This window comes from Phocoena sinus, chromosome 3 (assembly GCF_008692025.1).
Source record: "Phocoena sinus isolate mPhoSin1 chromosome 3, mPhoSin1.pri, whole genome shotgun sequence".
Classification (NCBI taxonomy): Eukaryota; Metazoa; Chordata; class Mammalia; order Artiodactyla; family Phocoenidae; genus Phocoena; species Phocoena sinus.
The window spans coordinates 57,220,225-57,244,277 of NC_045765.1; the positions used below are offsets into that span (position 1 = coordinate 57,220,225).

General features: G+C 46.1%; 1 protein-coding gene across 2 annotated transcripts in view; it reads left to right on the forward strand.

Annotated features, from left to right (window-relative positions):
- The window catches only part of KLHL3 (kelch like family member 3), a 119,069-nt gene extending 96,473 nt beyond the window's left edge, over positions 1-22,596 (forward strand). For both annotated transcript variants that reach the window (XM_032629103.1, XM_032629102.1), the window contains 7 exons: positions 4,137-4,254; positions 4,679-4,876; positions 6,372-6,473; positions 9,692-9,820; positions 13,139-13,279; positions 15,388-15,531; positions 20,503-22,596. In XM_032629103.1, the coding sequence (XP_032484994.1) occupies positions 4,137-4,254; positions 4,679-4,876; positions 6,372-6,473; positions 9,692-9,820; positions 13,139-13,279; positions 15,388-15,531; positions 20,503-20,531 (861 nt within the window). In that variant the 3' untranslated portion in view covers positions 20,532-22,596. The remainder of the gene's footprint in view (positions 1-4,136; positions 4,255-4,678; positions 4,877-6,371; positions 6,474-9,691; positions 9,821-13,138; positions 13,280-15,387; positions 15,532-20,502) is intronic.
- The last annotated feature ends 1,457 nt before the right edge of the window (positions 22,597-24,053 follow it).

The following is a 24,053-nucleotide window of genomic DNA, read 5'->3' on the forward strand; positions in this document are numbered from 1 at the left end:
TTACTCAGAGTTACCTTGAAGGATAAATGTTAAACATAGTGATCATTTAATAAGCTGATTTGACTCAGTAATTTCTAGTAAAGACATTACACATCTTTAGTAAAGTGGGACTTAGGGGTGTCAGGGGAAGAAAGAAATATGCCTATTGAAGTCTTTGGGCCTGAGTTTTTCTGGAAATGTCAAATGTGGGCTTGCAAGAAAGAACGGTTCAAGTCTCTTCTACTCAAGAAGAGACTTGAGTAGCTGGAGGTTTACAGTTTCAGAGGTGTAATACATGTAGACTTTGGGGAATACTCATTTTTGTCTAATTGGCTGCTAAAATCAGGTATCTATGGAAACAACCATCTGTTAGTAGTCAAGATAGGAAATGTATTCTTTTTATGCTGTACTATTACATAGTGATGACCGTATGATGGGTTTTTGTAAGACCTGCCGTAGAAATTGGACTTCTCATGTCTACGAGAGAAGGAGAAAGTATACCTACTCCTCCCTCTGCCTTGAGCTACCTCCACATTTTCAGAAACCAATGGTCCTACCCCCACGAAACCTCATAATTGCTCTTCCCAGATTATTGTACAAGTTTGGAATTTTAGAAGTCGTCTCTCACCAGTGGTTTTATAAGCTCAAAGGCAAGTTTATTTTGAAAACCTTGTTCTGTATCTTTTTTGTCTTTCTATGCAGGTGTTACTTTAACATTAAATTTTTTGCATTTCTATAATATCGCTTCTGTGTTATTGTGAAAATTCTCAGAGATGAGTGCTGGATTTTCTCCAGTATGAATGTACTTCCCTACCCTGGTGGAAGATGGCTTCTGGGACATGGTTAAGTCCCCTGAAGCTTTGCCTTTTTTGTTTATAGAAGAGGTCTTGATAGCTTATGCAAAGAATAAACAGCCTTCTGGTGGTTGAGTCAAAAGATGGGAAAAGCTCTCTTTCTCTTTTTGTTTGTTTTCCTCAAATTCTGTCCCCAGAATTGTAATCTGGTGTCTAACATGTTTTAACCCAAGAAAGAGACATTCTAGCTTGTGTTTTTTTTTTTATTTAACTGTGTATTTTTTTAATTAAAAAAATTATTTATTTAATTAATTTATTTTTGGCTGTGTTGGGTCTTTGTTGCTGCGTGCGGGCTTTCTCTAGTTGCGGCGAGTGGGGGCCACTATTCGTTGAGGTGTGCAGGCTTCTCATTGTGGTGGCTACTCTTGTTGCGGAGCACGGGCTCTAGGCACGCGGGCTTCAGTAGTTGTGGCACGTGGGTTCAGTAGTTGTGGCTCATGGGCTCTAGAGCGCAGGCTCAGTGGTTGTGGCGCACGGGCTTAGTTGCTTCACGGCATGTGGGATCTTCCTGGACCGGGGCTTGAACCCGAGTCCCCTGCGTTGGCAGGCAGATTTTTAACCACTGTGTCACCAGGCAAGCCCTGTAACTGTGTATTTTTTCATTTAACTCTTTGCATGTGGTCTTTACTATTCATTTATTCTTTATTCCAAATAAATATTTGAGTCATCACTTTTACCTGGTACCCTAGGGCCCTAAGGTTGTCTTGGTGATTGAGGCAGGTACATTTTTCTGCGCTGGCAGGGCTCACTGTCTAGAAGGGAGACAAGGTTACTGGACAGTTACAGCACAATGTGGGGCACTTTTAGTGGGAGAACCCAGTGCATATGTGCTCTCAGAAAAGGACCTGTAACTCAGCTTTGGAGGTCAGAGAGGTCCTCTTGGAGGAAGTGACGTGTAAACTGAGACCTGAAAGATAAGCAGGTGTTGGGGGGGGGATCAGATGGGGGAAGAGTGTTTCAAGGAGAGGGTGTTGGGTACTTGATGTCACTGCAGAAAGAAAACTAAAAACTAGTTTTATTCCCAGTTAGCCCCAAAATCAGATTTCAAAGAAATTCCTTGTAATGGTTTGACTTCATTTCAACTTTACCAACTCAAAACCAGAAAGACAGTACAAGTTCTAGGTATGTTTATGAATGCGGGTCATTCAGCCCTGGAGGAATAAGTTGGGCATTGTCTGAAGTTTGCCAAGAGGCTGTGTTCATTAACATCCCCCTTGAACTGTTCATGGATGCCTATCTAAGCAAAGAATTACAGATGGGAAGGAATGTAGAATTCTGCATCTCTCTGAAAAGGGCTGCTCTTGACACAGGGCAGTGGACCTTCTGAGCAGAGGAAAGTCAAATGCAGAACATTTATTTATGGAGGCACCAACAGCTCTAAGTCTGGACTATGTGTCCTGGGTTCCTTTGGCATGTTCCGGAAGTCAGAACGGAATTCTGAGTTTTTGAACATTGGTCACTTACATTCGGTCACAGAAGTGCTATAGACTAACTCTGATGACTAGTGACCACCCACATGGGCAGTAGGTGAGCCTGAATCTAGAACCTTGGGTCATAAATAATTGATCTTGAGCAATGATTGTCAGCCCTATACCTGTCTCCCTATATGGTGGATAATGTTCAGCTGCACTCACAGATTTTGATCATCACTTTTCTCCCCAAAAATGCTTTGCAGGGAAGCAAAGATCACTATGATAATTATAACGGCAGAAATGGTTGATGGCACATCATCAGGAAATCTCTATGTTTGTGGGTTAAAACAGGGGTTGTCAAAGTATGACTCTTGGAAATGCAGCATTAGCATCAACTGGGAACTTGTTAGAAATGCATATTTTCAGTCCTGCTTCAGACCTACTGAATCAGAAACTCTGCGGGGTAGGGCCCAGCAATTTGTGTCTCAGCAAGCCCTCAAGGAGATTCTGATGCACATTGAAGTTTGAGAACCATTGTGGTAAATAACACAAGCCACAGATAATGAGAAGATCCTGTGACTTATGTTGATTGTCTGCCTGTGACTTTATCCCTTTCTCTCCACTTAAGAAGGCAACTTGGAATGAGTGAGTGAGAGTGAAGTCATTGTGGGGACAGCCATGAATTTGTAGACTTACTGACATATGTAAACTATTGTTAACTTTGGTGCTTTAATTTTTATTTATTAATAACACATGACAAAAGTCACAGCAATGGGGATACCACAGTAAACTGCTGAAGTTCTGTTGCTGCAGGCAGAACAGTGGCTTTCATTGTTTTTTAAAATACTACATCCTACGCTAAGAAATATGTTTAAATTGCTCTCTAGGAGATACATACATGTGTGTGTAACCAGAACAAATATTTCATGAAATAACATCCTTACTATATTTTCTGTGCTGTTCTATTAAAAAGTATGCTGGTTGAAACCCGTTAAATTGATCTAGTGACCCACCAATGAAATGTGACCTGCAGTTTGAAAAACACGGTGTAGTGAGCTGTCCTGGCATAGACCCTGTCTCTGGAGCAGGAGAGAGGTGGCGCTGCACTCACTCCTGTGTTAGGTGCACTTGGCTCTCAGTCTCTCTTCTGCTGCTCTTAGCTGTGTGACCTTGGGCAATTTACCTATGTTCTCTGAGCATTACTTTCCTGACCTGTCAATGCGGACGATAATATCTACCTTGCAGAGTTGTGGTGACAAACAAATGACAACATACTTCACAAGATGACTGGCAGTGGTAGCTACTACCTTACTTGTGGAAGTAATACTATAGCACTGTTTTTTCAGAACATCGTCAGTTACATGCATTTTTGTGGTGACCACCACAAAGCGGTGTTTTACAAATTTTTTTCCCATACTGCAGTGAATAAGTGTTCCCTATAATCTATGCATTCAGAAATATTTTTGAATAAATTTTATCTTAGCATCCAAATTCTGTACTCTATTCCAAAATATATGCATATTTTGATATATATATGGTAATATTTTATTTTGATTTAAAATTTAGTCCCCTTGCCCCCAATGCTTAAGGACACTCAGATTGCAGAAGATGCCCCAAGTGGCTATACCCCCAACATAGCCCTGAGCAGGGGCACTTGGGAAGTGTAGACTTTATGGTTGTGTTTCTGTGGGAAGATGCTCTTTAGGCTTTTCTTGAATGTTCAGACCTGTTGGTGATTAGGGGCAGCACCTTCACGTATGTAGCTCTGTAAACTGGCATCTCAGATCATCCACGGACCCTGGGCAGTGAGCATGTGGACGTAACAGGGATTGATGACCCATGAATCTGGATGTTGGGGAGTCCCAGCTAATGTCCACTTGTCTTTCTGGAGGTCATGATCGTGGTTGGCGGCCAGGCACCCAAGGCCATCCGCAGTGTGGAGTGCTATGATTTTGAGGAGGACCGGTGGGATCAGATTGCTGAGCTCCCCTCCAGGAGATGCAGAGCAGGTGAGCCGCACTGCCTCCCGGTGTGCAGGCTGCCTTTCCACTCTGCCCCACCCCTGCCACCACCACAGGTCTCTACTGGGTGCCACAGTCCTGCTCCTTGTTTCCAAAAACATCTGTGCATTCCACACTCCCTTCCTTTCCCTTCCCCGCCTGCACCGTTCCTAGCTGCACCTTCTGGGGTCAGTTCTCATGTGCTTAGGAACTTCAGGCTAATCCAAGTACTTGCTTGAATCAAACAAAACTAGAAATGCAAATGTGAGAAGAAATCCAGTGAGTCCCATAGTGACTTCCAAATATCTAAAGTTGGAGATCACCTTCTATGGTGAATTATTTACATGCCTGCCTCGTTCCCCCATTGTCACTCATTAACGTGAGTCATCAGCCGTCTGAGATGACCTTGATGCCTTGGTTTCCTCTGCCTCAGGTGTGGTGTTCATGGCTGGCCACGTGTACGCCGTGGGCGGGTTCAATGGTTCACTGCGTGTGCGGACAGTGGACGTGTATGACGGGGTGAAGGACCAGTGGACGTCCATTGCCAGTATGCAGGAGCGCCGGAGCACGCTGGGAGCAGCTGTGCTCAATGACCTGCTCTACGCCGTCGGGGGCTTTGATGGCAGTACTGGTAGGTCCCGGACTCAGTCCCCATCCAGCCTAGGACACACCTTCCATGCAACCCTGGCTTGGTCAGCCATTTCTTGGGCCAACTGCTGGTCCCTCTGTAGCTACTGGCCCAAGAACATACCCATCCTTCCTCCTCTCCCAGCTTGCGTGTCAGAGGCACACCTTCCTACACACAGAATATGTAACTGCCCACGTGCTGTCATTTCTAGGGCTCTAGGAAGGACCCCACCCTCAGAAGAGGCCCTTTTCTCCTTTCCAGTGTCTGTTAACCCATTTATTCCGGAGATGAGCCTTAGAGCAAGCTCAGCTGGAGGGTGTCTTAGAACTGTGGTCTGAACCCTCCTCTGAACAGATGAGGGAGCTAAGGTTCAGCTATGGGAAGAGACCTGGCTCAGGTCACACAGTCTTTGCCCATTGCCCTTTCTACTGCCCCACCAAAGCTGTGCAAGGTTGTGCCACTGCAGAAGCGTCCCCTTGCTCCTGGCTTTCATCTAGCTCCAAAGTGAGAATCAGAAACTACTAGTGGACATGGACTTGGAGAGATTATCTCCAGGTGGATGTCTCTGTTGACAGCAACTCTGTTAAACTAAAGTGATATCTTTTGGCCCCCAGTGACAGGAAAAACAATATATTTTACCTCCCTGAAATTTCATTTGTGTCTTCACCAATTGGTAACCTTTTTCAGCCTTCTCTTTGCCTGTTTCATTAATTCCAAGATCTGTAGCCCCTCCAGAGGCTGCTTCTAGTGAGTGGGAACTGAGAATAAAGAGAACAAAGGATAGTGGGGCATTGTTTCTTTTAGGCATTGCTTTTGGCTGCTAGTAGAAAACCTGATTAAACTGTGGCTTAAACAGATGAGAGCTTTTGCTTTGTTCATGAAACAAGAAATTCAGAGGCTGGCAGTTGCCACCTTCATCCAGTTGCTCAAGGATACTGAGGCCAAGTTCCTGAAGAGTCTTTTGGACTTATCCTCATGGTCACAAGGTGGCTGTTACATCCAGCCAACACATTTGTGTTCCAGGTAGCAAGAAGCAGGAAGGGGGGTGGGGGCTTATCAGAAAAGCAAAGGCTGTTTCAGAGATCCTGCTTAGATTGCATTGACTTGGTCACCCACAGCTCCAAGGGATTCTGGAAAGGCAAGTTTTCAGATTTCCAGCCTCTAAAATAGAGGAAGACAAGGGAAAAGAGGGATCGAATAGGTGTTCAGCAAGGCAACCTCAGGTATTTATTCCATTCTGTCGGTTTTATGGTTTACGTTATACCCCTGGGCCTCTCACAGCCCACCCTCTAGGTCAGGTCTTAGTGGTCCCCCCAGGCAGACACAGTGCAGGTGTGTTTAGGGAGGTGCCACGGGCTGCACAGTGAGGCAGAGGTAGTGCTGAGTCATACACCCAGGTTTCCAGCCCCCAGGTCTGCACTGTTCCCCCATCCTCACTGTTCGCACAGCAGGGTGAGGCCTGGCACCATAGAAACCTCATGAGTCTCTTGTCTCCCAGGCCTGGCGTCAGTGGAAGCCTATAGCTACAAGACCAACGAGTGGTTCTTCGTGGCCCCAATGAACACACGGCGGAGCAGTGTGGGCGTGGGTGTCGTAGAGGGTAAGGAGTGGCAGTGGGTGGTGGCCTGTTCCTGCCCTGGCCCCTGGGCCTTCTCCTGGTGTCCTGACTCTATTCCTCCCGTTACTGCTGAGTCTGGTACTAGTATCCTGATGAGCGGATGAGAAGAATTGAGACTCAGAAAGGTGAAGCTACTGGCCCAAGGCTAGAAAGTGGGTGAGCTGGGTTGGGGGGCGTGGGAGGAGCCTAGAGGGGAGGTGCTGGCCTGTTGCTTTGGCCACTTGTCTCTATTACGAGTTGGAGAATCCAGAGTCAAGATATAACCCAGGAGTATAATGTGGAGGGGGTGAGAGTCAATTGTTTGTTTAATTTTGTCCTCATGTTCACATGTTAAGCATTATTAACAGAGCCCCGAGTGAGGTGGGCACCTTTCCCCAGTCCTGATTAGTCACTATAAGGCAGGTTGGTGGGTCCTGCTCTAGTCAGGAAAGGTGTGTGCAGTGAGACAGGAGCGAATGGTGAGGTCTGGAGCCTGTTTAGACAGTGCACTGTAGTTTTTAAACGGTTTTCATCTCCAATTTCTCATTTTGTTCCTAAAACTCTCCTGAAGGAGATGGGCAGGACTTAGCTTTTCTCCGTTCTCCAGAAGGGGAAACTGGTCCCAGAGGGGTAATCAATGTGCCCCGTGCTAGTAAATAGCACAGCCACTCCTTGAACCCAGGTCTTCTAACTCCCAACTCAGACCATTAGCAAATGCTAATAGAGAGACATTTTAGAAATATGTATGAATTCAACGTATTAAAGCATAGAGTATTATTTGGACTAAAACGCTATACTTTGCAGGACAACACTGATTCATTAGCCTGTCCTGAAGTGGGAATTTAGCTGGAAATCTGTGCATTCACACATGTACACAGGCATTTTCTATGTCACGTGCACACACAACACATACACATGCTTCGGGGAGAGTGTAATGTGCGGTGAGTTAGACATTAATATAAGGATTCTTTTCTCTCGCTGCATTTCTTGGTCCATACCAGTATTATGTGGTTTAAATTTTAATTTAAAAGTATATTGTTCTAACATACTGAATGAGTCATCTTAGTGAGTGCAAGGATTTTTGTCCTCCTACTGAGATAAAATTGTTTCTTGCAATCTCATCCTCCCATTGGAACAGAAGTTGATTTGTCTGCCAAATGCAAGTGCTTTGTCTAGCCACCTTCCCATTTCCCCCCTTTTTCCTTAGCCAGGAATATCAAACAATAGAGTTGGGGTTAAAAATAGCGTATCCCTGAAAGGAGAAACATTGAGTGGGTATTTTTTCAGCTGACGGCAGAGTTGGCATGGTTGATGGGGGTTAGAGGAGATACCTTCCTGGTACTCATTTGAAATACTCCCCTTGACAGAGCCTTCTGTGAGCATGTTCTGTGTGGCAGAAGTGCTGTGTGGTAGCATGCCCTGTTGACCCGGAGGACAGACTGGGGATTTATTGATCTTGTCCAGCCTGAATCTGAAGCTCTTTCGGCTGAGAGTCACCCTGGGGCAGCAGAGTCCAATGGACAGCTTTGGTGAGAATGTCCAGGGAGGATCTTAAGTGGACGCTCCTTCCTCGTGGCCCTGAAGATACAGCTCCGCACGCTGTCTGCACAGAACCGGCCTCCCTCTCATCGTCTCCTTACCATGGCTACATAGCCTAAATAACACTGGGGAAAAAAGAAAGAAAATCAGGATCATCTGCTACTGGCTGCCTTGAAGAATCTCTATGTAGGAAGAGGGACAGTGAGGCTGGGAGATTAGGCAGAAGCTCCCCGCAGAGCGGAAGTCGTGTGTTACAGAGACTGGGGTTGCCCTCAGGAGCTTCTCTTCTCCTCCACGCCCCAGGCCTGTCTCCTCCCTGCCCCAGGCCTGTCTCCTCCCTAGTGATGGACAGCTGGCTGGGCAGGTGGTTACCTCTGAGCCAGCACACACCATGAGAGTAGCCTGGGTCCTGGGGGAGCTCTGAGTCAGGATTTTGCCCTCCGGCTTAGGCAAGGGCAGAGTCAGGAGGAGGTGTCCCTTTCTTCTAGAAGGGCTGGTTGAGAGGGCTGTGGGGGCAGAACACAAACCCAGGCTCAATGATAGAAGAAGAAATAATTTTACATCTGATGCAGCAAACGTCCTGATGGTACAACATAGTTCTGAGCCTGAGAATCTCTTTCTAACTTAAAATGATTGTAGATTTTTCACATACTGGTTGTACTCTTGGTACCTCTCCATTAAGAAAGCACATAGTGACCAAAAAAATCTTTTGATTGAGTAACCCTGTTAAGTAGATTTGCATCTGGTGGTGTTTATTTAGTCTGTAGCTAGTGTTTAAGATCCTTATTGTAATTCCAGGGTCCCCCCATAGGACTGAGACCCCAGGTGAGGTAGGACACCCACACCTAACACACACACACACACACACACACACACACCCCACACACACACGAGACCTTCTCACTGTATTCTAAGACTACATGTTAAACCCAAATGTTTGAATCTCTCTCTGAGATCATTCAAATACCAATTTCCTTCCCCCTTGCCCAACCTCACCGCCATTCTCAGAACAAACTGTTGCTCTTTGATAGCCGTTTATGGTATTTTATTTTTAAAATAGGTGATGGTGCTTCAGGGGTCTTGTGCATGGCTCAGAGATTGCAAGGGGGTCTGCAGATAAATTCCAGCCAACCCATCCCACAGTGCACACAGAGCACTCCATTCACACGTTCTGCCTGCCTGGGTTGTGGACAGAGTACAAAACATGGAGGAGACAATGTTTGGGTTCTTGTTGGAGAATATTTTTCCTTATTTGTTCTGTCTGCTGTTGTGAGCCTTTACCCAGAAAGTCTGCCTGCCTAGCTGTACCTGGGGCCCTCAAGCTTTCCGTCTCTCCGGTGCCTTGTTCTGGAGAAGATCTAATGAGTTCACTAGGAAGAATATGTTGAGCCCCAGTGACAGCAGGCCATCGCTTTGCACTGGCTGTTTGGGGTGTGCTTTTTGAGAAAGAGGTTCAGTCAGTACTGCTTTGAGGAGGAACTCAGGGCTTAAGAGGAAGTAGGAGACAGAGTCATGAAGCATGCTTACCCTGGTTGGGGAGGGAGTCGTGGTCTTCCTGGGGGAGGGGGTCCTGAACCCTGATGGAGGTGAGGGTGCCCCGGTGGGTTACAAGTGGAGTTTCCGCCACGCTCCAGTTCTGTGCGAGTCTGAAGCACCACCCTCAGCCACTTTGTCTGTTCCAGGGAAGCTATATGCCGTTGGGGGTTATGATGGGGCTTCCCGCCAGTGCCTGAGCACCGTGGAGCAGTACAACCCAGCGACCAATGAGTGGACATACGTGGCAGACATGAGCACTCGTCGCAGCGGCGCAGGTATGGTGTGTGCGGGGGGCAAGGTCAGGGGGCAAGCTGTGTCTGATCTCACAGGTGGGTCTGGAGGCCAAGAGCTTAACATTCTACCTTATTTTCCCTCCCTCTTCTCTCCTTTCAGTGTATATAATCCCACTTGCATCTTTGCAGCTGACACAAGCACTTAGGAGTTAACCCTTCTCGGGGGGGGGGGGTCCCTTTGGGAGAGAATAGATGAGATCATATTCCCTTCATCGTCATCTCTTCCATTTCTTTGGAGGTGTCTGCATCTCTTGAAAAGTGAAGCTTGCTATGTGCCAGGTGCTGTCCTAATAAGCACTTTCTATGCCTCATTTTATTTAATCCTCTTCACAGCCCTGCAAGGTAGATACGACATAACTCCACTTAACAGATTTAGAAAGTAAGTCAACCAGGGGTTGAGTAATTAGCCAAGGTCGTATCATTAGTCACTGGCAAAGTTGGGATTCCTACTCAGGTTTGTTGCATTTTAAAGTTAGATTTTTTGGACCCCAGATTATCAGAGTCTCATTCTCATGAAGTAGTGTGACAAGCATGGCTGTCCCAGTCTTCCTTGGAAAAGCTAAACTTGCCTGTCTCTGTCTCGGGGGCTGAAAGCCAAGCTATTAGTGTTAATATCTGGAGATAAACTTATGTCTCCCCCCAACTTTTCTTCACTTCAGCCCCCTCCCCCGCATGGGAGGAGAATAAATCCCCACATGGGGCCCACTTCCGCCTCCTGTGGGAAGGCCAGGAGCTGTGTGGTCGTTTGGGATTTTCCAGGAAGTGGAGCAACAGTCCGTTCTTCCCTGCTTTGTCTGCCCCATCATCTAGGGGCCCAGAGGAAAGGGTCTGGGAGGGCAGATGGAGGCGCTGGAGGCCGGGCATTGGCTCTCTGCTCCCGGTTCCTGTGGGAGTGGTGACTGATGACCAGCCTGGCTGGCAGGAAGGCCATGTGACTTCTGGGAAGGGAAGCCACAACTGGGAGCTTTTCCCCACCATGTTATTACTTTATCTTTCTTTTTGTATTTTTGAAGATTGAGTTGTGATCTCATTTTATACAACCAAACACATGACCACTTTCTTAGTATTCCTTAAAAATTATGCTATTTTAATATTTTCCAAGAACCACTGTATGCTCACTGGTTAGAAAAGAAAATGCTCTATGATTCCATTTAAGAAACATTTGTGTTTGGAAGGCTATTTTTAGGGAGCTCGTCTCTGCTGATCCCAGCAGGTTGGCCCTTCCTGAACGTGCAGCAAATGCATGGAAGTCAGGAGGGCTGGATCTTGGTTCTGGGTCTGCTCGAATGTCCCTGTGGTCTTGGCCTCTGATTCCTCAGATGTGAAATTAGTGGATTGCAATAGGTGTTACCTAGGGCCCAGTTCAATTCACAGATCCTCTGGTTCTCCTGCCATCATAGGGCTCTTTTAGTAGTTTTGGTTTACGGTACTGGTAGAGTCTTCTTTGTATTTCCTGGAAATCCTGTGTGTGACTTGAGGTGTGCAAGAAAGTGTTCAAAGCCCAAGGAGGCAGGGACAGCTCAGCGGGAGTGGAGCAGCACACTGAGGTCTGTGGCTGTTTCTAGGAGTGCCTCAAGCAGAAAGTGTGGAGGGCCAGCTCCGGACAGAGCCACGAGCACAGACCCACCTTAGAAAGTTCAGGCTCATCTTGTGGACGGAGCTGCCTTTGGAGGCCTTGCTGCTCTGTCTCTGTCAGGCTGCCCAGGGGTTATTGCTGAGTGGAGATCACTGGGGCTGCTCATGTCTCTCACGAGGCACAGTGACCTTGATTTAAGGGGTGGTATCTCTCCCGGAGATGGGTTCTTTCCTCAGGTCACTGTCAGTGCTCTGGCCTCAGGCTCCCAGGGCAGCCTTTCTTTAGTGCTTCACATCCCTAAGATTTGGAGAAGCCTCACATCTGGAGTTGGGAACCCACATACTCGTCCTGGTAGGTGTTCTTTGATGGCTAAAGACCCAGAGACCCTGGCAGCAGGGGCTCCTGTGGCTCTAGGTCCAGGAAAGCTCTGTGTGGGCATTGGCACAGGAGGCTGCAGAAGGGCACTGGTGCCCCTGAATGCCTGGAAGGCTGCTTGCTTCCTCAGCAGGGTGTGGGCAGTGCTAGCAGATGGCTGTGAGGAAAAGAGGCCATTTCTGGGTCCCAGCATGTGCTAATTTCCTCCTGTACATGGAGGTGAGGAAGGTGAGGCAGCTTGGGAACACACTGAATTTTATTTAACTCAGGTCCGTAAGATAGCCACTGTCGATACACCACCACCATCTGCTGTTAGTTAAGGGCAACTGCGAGGAGCCATTTGCGCACCTGCATAATTGCTGGTGGGATTTTACACATCTTGTCATTCAGACAGTATTTGTTGAGAACCTACTACGTACTGTCACGCTCAGGGAAACAGTCATGATAAGACAAACATGGTTCTTGTCCATAGGAAGTTTATATTCTGGAAATCTAGTCCTTGGGTCTGAAACCTGGCTGCACATTCCAATCACCTGAGGTACCTTTTCTGATTTCTGACCAGTGTCTCTGGGAGTGAGGTTGTGGAATCTGTGTTTTCAAAAATTCCCCAGCTAATTGAGCTGTCCACGCAGTGGAGTAGTCTGTGGTCCAATGGAACTACCGATCTAGTCCAGCTCCTTCACTATGCAGTTGGAATACTGAGGCCCCGAAAGGGAAGCACCACCTGGCCGGCAGGTTAGAGACACAGGTCCAGAACCCAGGTGTCCCGGCCACCACATCAGCTGCTCTTTTTAGGCCCTCGGGCTTTCTGGATTTTATTTCCTTGACATCCTCTAGATGTTAAAAGGTTATGGTAAAACCTGTAAATGATGCAGTCCTGGCCCTCAGCTCAGGCTTACCACCATCGTGAGTGATTCAGTGACCCTCTGCCATCTAAGGAGGAGAGCACGGGGGCAGAAAGAACAGCTTCTGCTTCAAGACAAGCAGGGAGGCCTCAGCAATAATGATCTCAGCACACCTGCTGTGTAGTTTCCATTTCAACTCTTTTTACTGCACGCACACACAAACACACACCTATATATATTATATATATAATATTTATTTTTATGTGTCTGAATAGAAATGAGGTTATATTTGCTTTATATTTGGTGGTTTTCAAGTTGATTTTATGAGGCAGTTAGGTGTCATTATATTTGTTTTATAGACGAGGACCCTGAGTTCCAGGGAGACAAAACAGCACTCCCCCTGTCACCCTGCCGGTGATGGCTGTCCAAGACTGGACTCTAGGCCTCCTGGTTTCTGGTCGCTGCAGCCAGCCTGAGACTGGAACTCTGTGCTCTGCCTTTCAGGCGTTGGGGTCCTCAGCGGGCAGCTGTATGCCACAGGTGGGCACGATGGGCCCTTGGTGAGGAAGAGTGTCGAGGTTTACGATCCTGGAACAAACACCTGGAAGCAGGTGGCAGACATGAACATGTGCCGGCGCAATGCAGGTAATATGACTGCTCCCTCCTTCTCTCCTTCCGGGGGAGGTTGTGGGTGTTTTCTCCCTGCAAACACTAGCTCTAAAAGAGGGCCAGAGGGGAGAGGCTCCCAGGGCCTGGGGCTGAGCTTGTACCCTGAGTAGGGAGTGTCCATTTGCTGGGCAGGGGAGAGCTTGGAACCCACAAAGCTAGCCACGAGGCGCCTCACAGGGCCCCCTCTTAGATGCAGAGGGTTCCTTCCCTCCCAGTGGAGGATGATGACTTTCACTGCACATAGATGGACACAGACCCAGAAGAGCCTCTGGTTGCCATCTGTGCCCCCAGCCCAGTGGCTTTGTTGGGTAGCTAAGCATAGGGCTGTGTGGACAGTGTCAGACAATCATACTTGGTTCTATCTTTTCTTTGCCAGTGTCTGACTATGAGAACCTCTCACCTCCCACCAGAAACCAATTTCCCTCCTTTCAAGGGTGTCCATGAAAGGATTCATGATCCATTCTCCAATAGGACCACTTTCCTTATTCCCTTCTTTGTATTTTCTGTCTCTCCTTCCCTTCCCTTCCCTTCCCCTTTTCCTTCCTGTAGGAATGGTTTTCCTTAGAGTGTTTAGGTTTTTTATGCCTGGAGCCTGACACCCCTATTAAACCATTTCCTTTTAGAACTTTGCCCTATGGGTTGTGTCCTATGTTGGTATATCTTGCTTTATGCCTTCTTACTCTATCATAGTGTTGGCTTAGCCCAATTTCCCAGGCTGGAAATACAAGCAGGTGACTTTCAGGAAGACTTATTTCCTTTATACTCAAATTACCTGCTTGCTAAACCCATTTGCAGCTGACTTGTTGAAAGCGTAAACAAGAAAAAGAGGGGAGTTTATTAATTTGCTCATTGTCTAAGCCTGCTGTGATATAACCTGGCATTTGGCCTTGAGCCACACGAGTGAGGAATTACAGAACCTTCAAGCAGCTAATTCAAGAAGTAGGTTTAGATGTAAATGCATGTGTATACACACATTCACATATAGATATTTCTATTTTTTATAACAAAAATGGAATCATACTGTAATACTGGTTTATAACCTGCCTTTTTAATCCACTTTACAATCTTTTATGAATATCTTATTATAACACTAAACATATTTACATAATATTATTCTAAATGTCTATAACATAATTTAAATAACCAAGCTACTATTGGACTTTTAGGTCATTTCCATTTTTTCTCTAAGTAATGCTTTGGTTATTATAAATAGTCTTTATAGCTAATTAATGCACACATTTAAAATTATTTCTTTAGAATAAAAGGCCAGAAGTGAAACTTTTGAATCAGAGGGAGTATATGTACTTTTGACACCACCCAGGAAGGTGATGCGTTTTATACTCACCAGTATTTGAGAGTATGTTCACCAACACTGATAATTACTACTTTTTGAGCATCGTTAATCCCTGAGTCTAATTTTGAAAAAATACACAGTATATTGGACTACAGCCTTTTAAATCTTGATGAGCAGTACTTACATTTTCCTACTCTTGAGTCCCTGCTACACGAGACCGTGCCTCCAAACCAGCTCACTCTGAGATCAGGGTGGGTAGGAAGCCTTTTCCCTGAGAACTGTATGTGGATTCAGACCCCAATTGTGTAAAGGGATCACAGACACAACCATTAGTTCCCCACAGTGTGGATAAAATGGTTTATCAGGGAACAGCTAACAAGCAGAGTAGAAGTAGTATACATGAAATCCCCTGAGTTGTCTCCTTCCACACGTAGCTCAGACTGGGCGTGGGAGGCCTGCATGCACCAGTGGGCAATGCTGCAGTAGAATGGGGTCTGTACCTACAGTGCTCTGCCTATTCTTAGGGTCAAGGGCAGGGAACACCTGTGGGCTATGTCGTGGTGAAAGCTCCCTCGTCAGAGACATGACCTTGTTAGGAAGGGGGATCCTCAGATCCCAGTGGCTGTTGTGTGTTCCTCCGTTGAGCAAACTTAAACCCTAGGAACCAATTGTCTGTTATTCTAGCAGGAAGAGGAGGAAGAGAGCCTCCAGGGCCATCCAGACTTGTCTCTGGTCCATCCCCTTGCTGCTCCTGCTGTCATGCCTCCTCTGGCCTCTGTTTGATCCCCAGGGGTCTGTGCAGTGAATGGGCTCCTGTATGTGGTTGGAGGGGATGATGGATCCTGTAACCTGGCTTCGGTGGAGTACTACAATCCTGTGGCTGACAAGTGGACGCTGCTGCCAAGCAACATGAGCACAGGGCGGAGCTACGCAGGTCAGTGTGCTCCACCCCCATCCTGGGGCCTGGGTGGGGTGGGGCAGGTGGGGGCTAGGTTAGCTTGCGTAACTTGGGGCTGAGTGCCTCCTTCAGGCATGGCAGATGATTGTCACGTGTCACCACTCCTTCATTCTGCGCCCACGGCAGATACCCATAATTAGCACTCGTTTCCCCAGCGAAGCTGAACGTAGCCATAGAATTCTTCTTGACACAGTGTTCCAGGGAGCCACTTCCGACTGATCCGAATTGTCATAAGAGGTTTTAGAATTTCATTGCCCTTCCTGATTTGTTTTGTGCTGGGCCCCTAGGTGGAATAAGATACAGTTCTTGCTTTCCAGAAATTAAATTGGAAAGATAAGACCTACCTACAAAAATAGGAAATACAAGATGATGTACATGTAAGTTCTAAATGAAATGTACTGCACAGGCTTTAGGACATGACATGTCAGGGAACACTTCCTGGAAGAGGTGGAGCCTGATTAAACTTTGAGGGTAGGTCACAGTCATAGAGGTAGCTGCCCTTTGCCAGCTGCCCACTCCCTGGGCCACAAAGCAGTCTGTTAGGTACAGTGTATACATACACTCTTATCTTTTCAGCAACCCTCTGGTTGAATGAGACTCCATTCCATTTTATAGATGATGAAACGGAGGTTTGGAATGTTTAAGTAATCTGCCCAAGACCACGTGGCTAAAAGAATGTCAGGGTCAGAATTGAAACCCAGGTCTGAGTCCCAAGCCCATGCCTTTTGTGCTACTCTAGCTCAGGGTTAGGGGAAAAAGCATTCTAAGCAAGAGGCTGGAGGGAAGAAGGAGGAATGAGGCGGCTATAGAGGCTTATTCCTGGTGGGGTGTGTGATGGTTTTGATGAGGTGTGGGGGACAGGATCAGAGTCAGTGGGGCTGAGGTTGAGGGTCTATAGGGAGACAAGCAAACATAGATATTATGAGGTATTGGTTTGGCCAAAAAGTTTGTTCGTTTTTTCCATAAGATGGCTCTAGTAGCAGTTAGTTGTCTTTAATATCATTTGAAACAATTTTGTTAGATTGTATTGTGACAGCTGTCATATCAGCGTGTAGTTTTAAAAAAACTTATCAAAACTGGGGAATTTTTGTGTAGCCATTTTACAATATTGATGGAAGAAAAAAAGCAACATTTTTGGCATGTTATGCTTTATTATTTAAAGAAAGGTAAAAACACAACTGAAACGCAAAAAAAAGATGTGTGCAGTGTATGGAGAAGGTGTTGTGACTCATCGAATATGTCAAAAGTGGTTTGCGAAGTTTCGTGCTGGAGATTTCTCGCTGGACAATGCTCCATGGCCGGATAGACGAGTTGAAGCTGATAGCAATCAAATCGAGATATTAACTGAGGACAAGCAATGTTATACCACGTGGGAGATAGCTGACATACTCAAAATACCCAAATCAAGCGCTGAAAATCATTTGCACCAGCTTGGTTATGTAAATCGCTTTGATGTTTGGGTTCCACATAAATTAAGCGGAAAAAAAACCCCTTCTTGACCGTATTTCCGTGTACGATTCTCTACTTAAACATAACGAAAACATTCTGTTTTTAAAACAAATAGTGATGGGCGATGAAAAGTGGATACTTACAATAATGTGGAACGGAAGAGCTCGTGGGGCAAGCGAAATGAATACCACCAACCACACCAAAGGCCGGTCTTCATCCAAAGAAGGTGATGTTGTGCATATGGTGGGATTGGAAGGGAGTCCTCTATTATGAGCGCTTTCTGGAAAACCAAACAATTAATTCTAACAAGTACTGCTCCCAATTAGACCAACTGAAAGCAGCACTTGATGAAAAGCGTCTGGAATTAGTCAACAGAAAATGCATAATCTTCCATCAGGATAACGCAAGACCGCGTGTTTCTTTGGTGACCAGGCAAAAACTGTTACAGCTTGGCTGGGAGATTCCGATTCATCCGCTATATTCACCAGACATTGCACCTTCAGATTTCCATTTATTTAGGTCTTTACAAAATTCTTTTAATGGAAAAAAATTTAACTCCCTGGAAGACTGTAAAAGGCACCTGGAGCAGTTCTTTGCTCAAAAGATACAAGGTTTTGGGAAGGTGGAATTATGAAGTTGCCTGAAAAATGTCAGAAGGTAGTGGAACAAAACGGTGAATACGTTGTTCAATAAAGTTCTTGGTAAAAATGAAAAATGTGTCTTTTATTTATACTTAGAAACTGAAGGAACTCTTTGGCCAACCCAAGAACTCAGCTCCTTGTATTTGGTTCTCCAGAAACTGGAAGAATTAGAGCTAACGTTTATTTATTGAGCATGGACAATGGGCCAGGCATCATCCTAAGTATTTATGATCATTATCATGTATAATCTCCGTCATAACTCCAATGGTACTCTTATTCCGTTTTCCATCTTGTTTGGATTTCAGTGCAAAGGAAGATTATGCCATGCAGGCTCAAAGGGGTTTGTATCGCATTCTGTCTGCCCAAGGCTTCAATTAATGAACTTATTTTAAAAAAGTTTTCTCGTTTAGTTTTCTCAATTAAATAGAAAAGATTTTAGAGGCGTTTTGGTCCTAGAGTGATTCTGTTCTCATGGTTAATTATTAAAAACCAGCACTGTCATTTTCTCTCCAAAGCTGAAGTGGAAAGTACAGGGCATTTTCCTGTATGAGGCAGTGAGGCCCGTGAGCGATCCCACCTTGCCTCCACATGAGCCTTAATGAGAGGGGAAGGTGCAGGTGTGAGTAGTTAGAATTTTGTGTAAGTGCTGAATATTTCATATCCATTTCTTTACTGTTTGCCCACCCCATAAGTAGGTGGGAAGGAGATGAGCAGAGGTGCGATTTGTGTTCAAACCCATTGACTGAGTGAATCTCTTTTCTTAGAATCTATGGATATGGCCTAAAATGCAAAGATTTATGGACAAAGTTATTTATTGGAGCAAAAAACTTGAGAATTACTTAATGTCTGACATGAGGGAAATAGCTAAATAAGTTGTGGAATATTTATACAGTGGACGTGTTTTTAATATGGGAAGATGTTTGTGACAGACTGGTTGAGAAAAGGATGATGCAAAATGTATGTACCGTGTGAGCTCAGTCGAGCAGTCCTGGGTCATGGGGGTTAGAGTAGCTCCTGCTTACAGAAATGGATACTGGAGTCACATCTGAATTTGAGTCCCAGCTCTGCCACTAGCCCTGGAACTCTGGGCAAGGTAGTCAGTCTGACCGAACCTCTGTTTTCTCATTTGTAAAATGAGAATAAAATCATATCAAGCCTCTTAGGGCAGTTGTGAGAATGAAACATGATAATGTGTGGAAGGCGCTTAGCACGGTGCCTGCCTGGCAGGTAGAAACCACTCAGTCAATGATTGTGGTTATTATTAGTAAGCCAGAAAATATTCCAGAAAAGCTAACGGTGACTCTCTTTGTATGTAGGGATTAAAGTTCTTTTTCTTGGTGTTCTTCTGTGTTTTCCAAAATTTCCATAATGAGAATATTTTAGTTTTAGAATCAGAAGAGAAAGTTTATATAAGAACCAATACAGGAGCCTGCTTTTTAAAGACATGCTCCCTTGAGAAAGAGGAGCCTCAGGTGCAGGCAAGATGTTCTCCAGGTCAGGCAGCACATCTGGGTCTGAGGACTTGGGTTCTCCCCACTTCTAATCTTTTACATCTGTGGCTTTATCCAGAAATTAACATGAAATGCATGTCTTAGCAGAATGTCACCATTGGGGTGTCCTGGGCTTTCTTTTAGCAATGTTCTCTCAATCTCATCTTCAACCAGAAGATTTGATCGTGGTAATATGTTAAAATAAGGCTCCTAGTTACACCTTAACTATAAGTTAGAATTTGGTTCAGCTGCAGGTACCAGAAAAACTGACAGATACTTGCTTAGATAAGGAAGTATCTTTTTTTGTATGTATGTATTTGTCCCAGGCAGAAAGGAGTCCAGGGCTGGCCTGGTGCCTCAAGAGTGTCATCGAAGAATCAGGTTTCTCTTGTGTTTTCTGTTCTGCCAGCTTTATGAATAGCTGCTGCTGCTGCCCCTTGCACCTTGCGTGAGCTTCTTCCAGGCAGGACGAGGAAGAAAACCAAAGTTGCAGCACTGGCAGACTTGTAGTTACAGTCTCATGGGCCAGGATTGGGTCACATAGCACCTCCAGCTGCAAGGTAGTCTAGGAAGCTGAGCTCATAACTTGCTGATCTCCATAGCAGAGGACAGCAAGTAGAGAGGATGTTGGATGAATCAGCCTATAGTATCTGCTGCATACCTGTAACCCCTTACAAGCAAGATTTTAGGCTCATGAGTTAGCTGTTGAGTATGGTTCCACCTGGCCAAAACAGTAACACATACAGACATGTCTAGGATGTTTATCCAAGTATAGAATTTAGCATTGGAGGGGTCTTTCAGTTAGAAAACATTGAATATATGGGAATGGAGCCTGAAGAGGTACATGGACTTGCCTGAAGCCACAATGCAGTTTGACTGGTGGCAGAGCTAGGATGGGAATTCAGTTGTTCTTGCTACCGTGAAGTCAGTCTATTGTTCTTTCTACTTCATTTCAGTGTCTTCTAAAAGGAGACATGTATCACTCATCAATTCTCTTAAAGTGATACAGATCTAGAGCTGTGAGGTTTCCAGTGCGGGTGCCGAGTGTCATTACAGAGAGTGCTGGGGTTGGGAAGGGGAGTCACTACGACACGATGTGAGTCGGTGAGATGGTGTGGGGTGAGATCACTCACCTGTGGTGTTGAGGGACTGTGCTCTGTGTTTAAACATCTTGTGGAGACTGGGCTGTTAGAGTGGGAAACAGCCAGCTGCTGGCAGCCTGAGTCCACAGGCCCTTCAGTATTTGGGTACAAATCGTGCCCATTTCCCTTGGCTATGGCTTGGGATGTTGTGGGTCATGAACTCCTTGTGACTCTGAATAAGTTCGGAGAAGCTAAGATGGTAACTTTCTCCCCCTTTCATCTTAGGTGTTGCTGTGATTCACAAGCCCTTGTGACCCCAACTCCCGCTGCCAGGAGGTGGAGGAAGGGAGGGGTGCTGCCTGTGACTTGGCACAGTGGGACCACGCTGGCTGGGTGCCACTCGCTGCCGGAGTCTGCAGAGGAGTGGGGACCGCCCTCCTCCAACTTGGCAGTGTCGTCAGGGTGGGACGACAGTGACCCACCTCCTGCTCCCGCAAGGTGTTTCGTCCTCTGCCCTGAGCAGTGGGTTCCTGATAGCTCCGGCTGCACCTTTGAACGTTCTTTTGTGTGTTTCTACAGGGACACCAGAGAACCTGGGACCTGTGTGTGTGTGTGTGTGTGTGTGTGTGTGTGTGCACAGAACGTGGTGATTCACTAAATTGGGGGGTGGTGATGGTCTGCTCCATTTTTATACTACTGATCCTTCCGCTATGCTAAAAATCAAATCACAGAAACCTCTCTTATGGATTTGCCCCATGGGGACCTTGAGACTACTAGAGCTGTTGTCTACTGGAAGTGCAGTTGGACATACCGGGAATGTCCAGAAATGACCAGGCCCATGTACCGGCCTAGACTACTGGCATTGTCTGCAGAAGAGTGGGGTGTTCTCGAAGCTGCCCCGTGTCCTCTGTGTGCTAGAACTAGGACCACAGGTTCTCTAGCCCCTCAGCTGGGTGCTCTTCCTTGGGCTCTTCTCCTGGAACTTCTTATCAGAACTGCCCAGTCTCTGGGCTACTGGTCTTTGAGGTCAAGGATTCCAGGTTTGGGAGATTTCGTGTCTCTTCAGCTGGGAAAACTAGCTCTTCAGAGAAGCACTGAGTAACACACTGGAGGAAAAAAATACATGAAAAACAAAAACACAAGAAAACAAAGTGGTAAGGCTTCAGTCCTTGTCCATAGTGGTCCCAGAGAGGATCCTACTTCTGGGTTTTCCTGGGATAGGACAGTCCCTGTTTATACTTATTATCCAGGTTTAATTTTTCAGAGCATCCCGTTTTACTCTCAAAAGTGTTCTGGTTTGGAGGCTAAGTAAAAGATCACCATACCTCCAAACCCAAAGATAGGTTTGTCCCTGCGCTGGATGGGGTCACATGTTATTTACATGGACATGGATGAATTCAAAGCGGTGTATACTTGGCACCCTGGGCCTGGCCCTCGGCAGTCGGTCCAGTCTGTCTCACATCCTTGTCCTCCTTTCCTTGTGCTCTTCCCCCATTCCAGGCCTGTACCCTCTCGCCAATCCTCAGAACTTCCCCTTCCTAGCTTCCCCCGTGAGGGAGGACATGGTGGTGGGCCCTGAATGTGTGATCTCTCTCAGGAGTACTTGCATTCTGAGAGAGGAGCTTGAAGAAAGCTTTGCTAATTCACAGGTAAAAATGATTAATGACAGACCTTCAGGCATCCGGAGGAGGGTATTTGAGGGCTCAGGGAGTCATCTGCATTTAAAAAAAAAAAAAAGAAAGAACCTTAAAGCTGTACTGTTCCTGAACTAGCAAGTTGCTTATATTGGAATTTCCAGCATAAGGAGGGGAAGTCTTGTGTCTGGAGAAGAGTCTCACAACTTGGGGGCTGGAATTGACCCTTCCTGATGTCAAGGTCCATCTTTAGGGAGCCAAGGGGCTTTATGAACTCTGATGGTGGACTTCTCATACAACTGGGCAACTTCCAAGCAGGTTTTATAGGAGACTGTCATTCTCCCCACTTCACCCTGAAGTTATAAACCCAGGACTTTCCCTAGCGAGTTGGACACTTTGTGTATTTACTGTATATTTATTGTGCGTGAACCACTCAACTCCCCTGAAGGGGAAACATCTTCTGATGTTGAGCAGATGTTATTTCAGTGAGACATTTGGAGAATACCAAGGTACCCAGAATTTTTAGTAACCTTGGGCAGAGGCTGAAATATCCAGCTTTGGTGGACCTGGAAGAACAGCTCCAAAGGGATCAAGACATGCTGTTAGCTGGTTTGTTCTGCTCTTACCTGGCATGGAGGTGACTGTTGTCTCAAAGCTCTGCCTGCCTCTGGATCGGAAGCTGATGGAATGCGCTTTCTGTTCCAAATGTTCTTCCTCCCTCTCTGAGGAAGGTTTGGGACTTTGTTTCAGGGTGTGTGTGTGGGGGGGTGGGGTGGGGGATGAGGCTGGGGTCTGATGTGTGCCATCACACAGCTCCTGATTTCAGACGAAAGGTGAAGTTCCCCCCCAACACCTGGAAGCTGAACTTCCAGGCTTATCATGCTTATGTGGGGGGAGGCTATTGTTTGTGTGTCATCTTCCCAGAAAGGATCCCCTCCCTGAGAGCTAGCCAGCTGTGTTTCCTGCTTTTGGATTTTTGCTATTGACCCCACCTCACGTCCCCTTTCCCAGGAAGCACTGCCCCTGCTGGTAGTGCTGCTGAGGCCATGTTCGTTTTATTCTCATGTGTCCTTTCTCACGGGGACTAGAACACTGGTACGTCATCACAAAATAGCCAATCTGCTCTAGCTGCCCACAGATGCCATCCAAAACCTGCTGTCCCTTTATCACCAGGTACAATTCTCTCTCCACAGTGGGCACAACAGACTTATTTTCACGTCTGTGCTGGTCATGTGGTAGGTGAACCCCCCTGCATCCCCTCTTCTGGTGGCCACACCTGCTTGTGAATGCAGCTTTGCCTGTGGGATATCTGAAGTCTGATCACAGCGATGAAATGGAATTGCAGCCCAAGGTTAGAAGCAGCTTAGACACCACTTGGATTCTGATTTGGACAACAGAGAAGTCAGACTCTGAATTCCAAAGTTCTTTCTCATAAGTACCCAATGGCATCTCTCCATCTAATAAGTTGCAGTATTATGCAAATGAAAGTGACCTCATTTTCTGCTATGCAATAAGAATACTTAATTCTATTTCATGACAGACCAGTTGCAATATCCCCTAAGATGCTTTTTGAGCTGTCTTACTTTGATATCTGTTGTGTAATGTTTGTATATTCCTGAGCCAGATCCTTTCAAAGATTGCCTTTTTATAAAACTGAAGCTACAGCTTTCAGGCTAAAATTTTAATGTAGATATTTTTATAAAGTAATTTTTCACGATATTTGAATTGCTTTTTATTGTCCATGATAATGAAATGTTATGTTCTATGCATCATTCACTCTCAAACATCGTTCATGCCTGTAGCTATCTTCCCTTTGTTTCTCACCCTCCCCAGACTTCAGTAGCTCCAGGTTGACTTGGAAGCTTCTTTCTTACACCACATTCAAGGGAGATTGCTGAAAAAACACAGTCACTGGTGTTTACTGAATTGTTTAGGGACTAACATTAAGCCTGACTCAGCACTTACACATCTATGTTGCCGATCTGCTTTTCTTGGAGTCTGTTTTTGGCAGGGTGAGGCAGGGGGGACTCTGGTTGGCCCATCTCCTGGCATCTCTCACGGCCTGGCATGGAGCCTGGCATGCTGTGGCATGGAGAAGCCCAGGGAGAGGCCTGCCCTTCAGCGCATAGTCCCGGGAGTTTTCCTAGATCGAGCTGACTAGTCTTCATTCTTTTCTGTCTCCTTATTCTTCGGAGCTTCAGG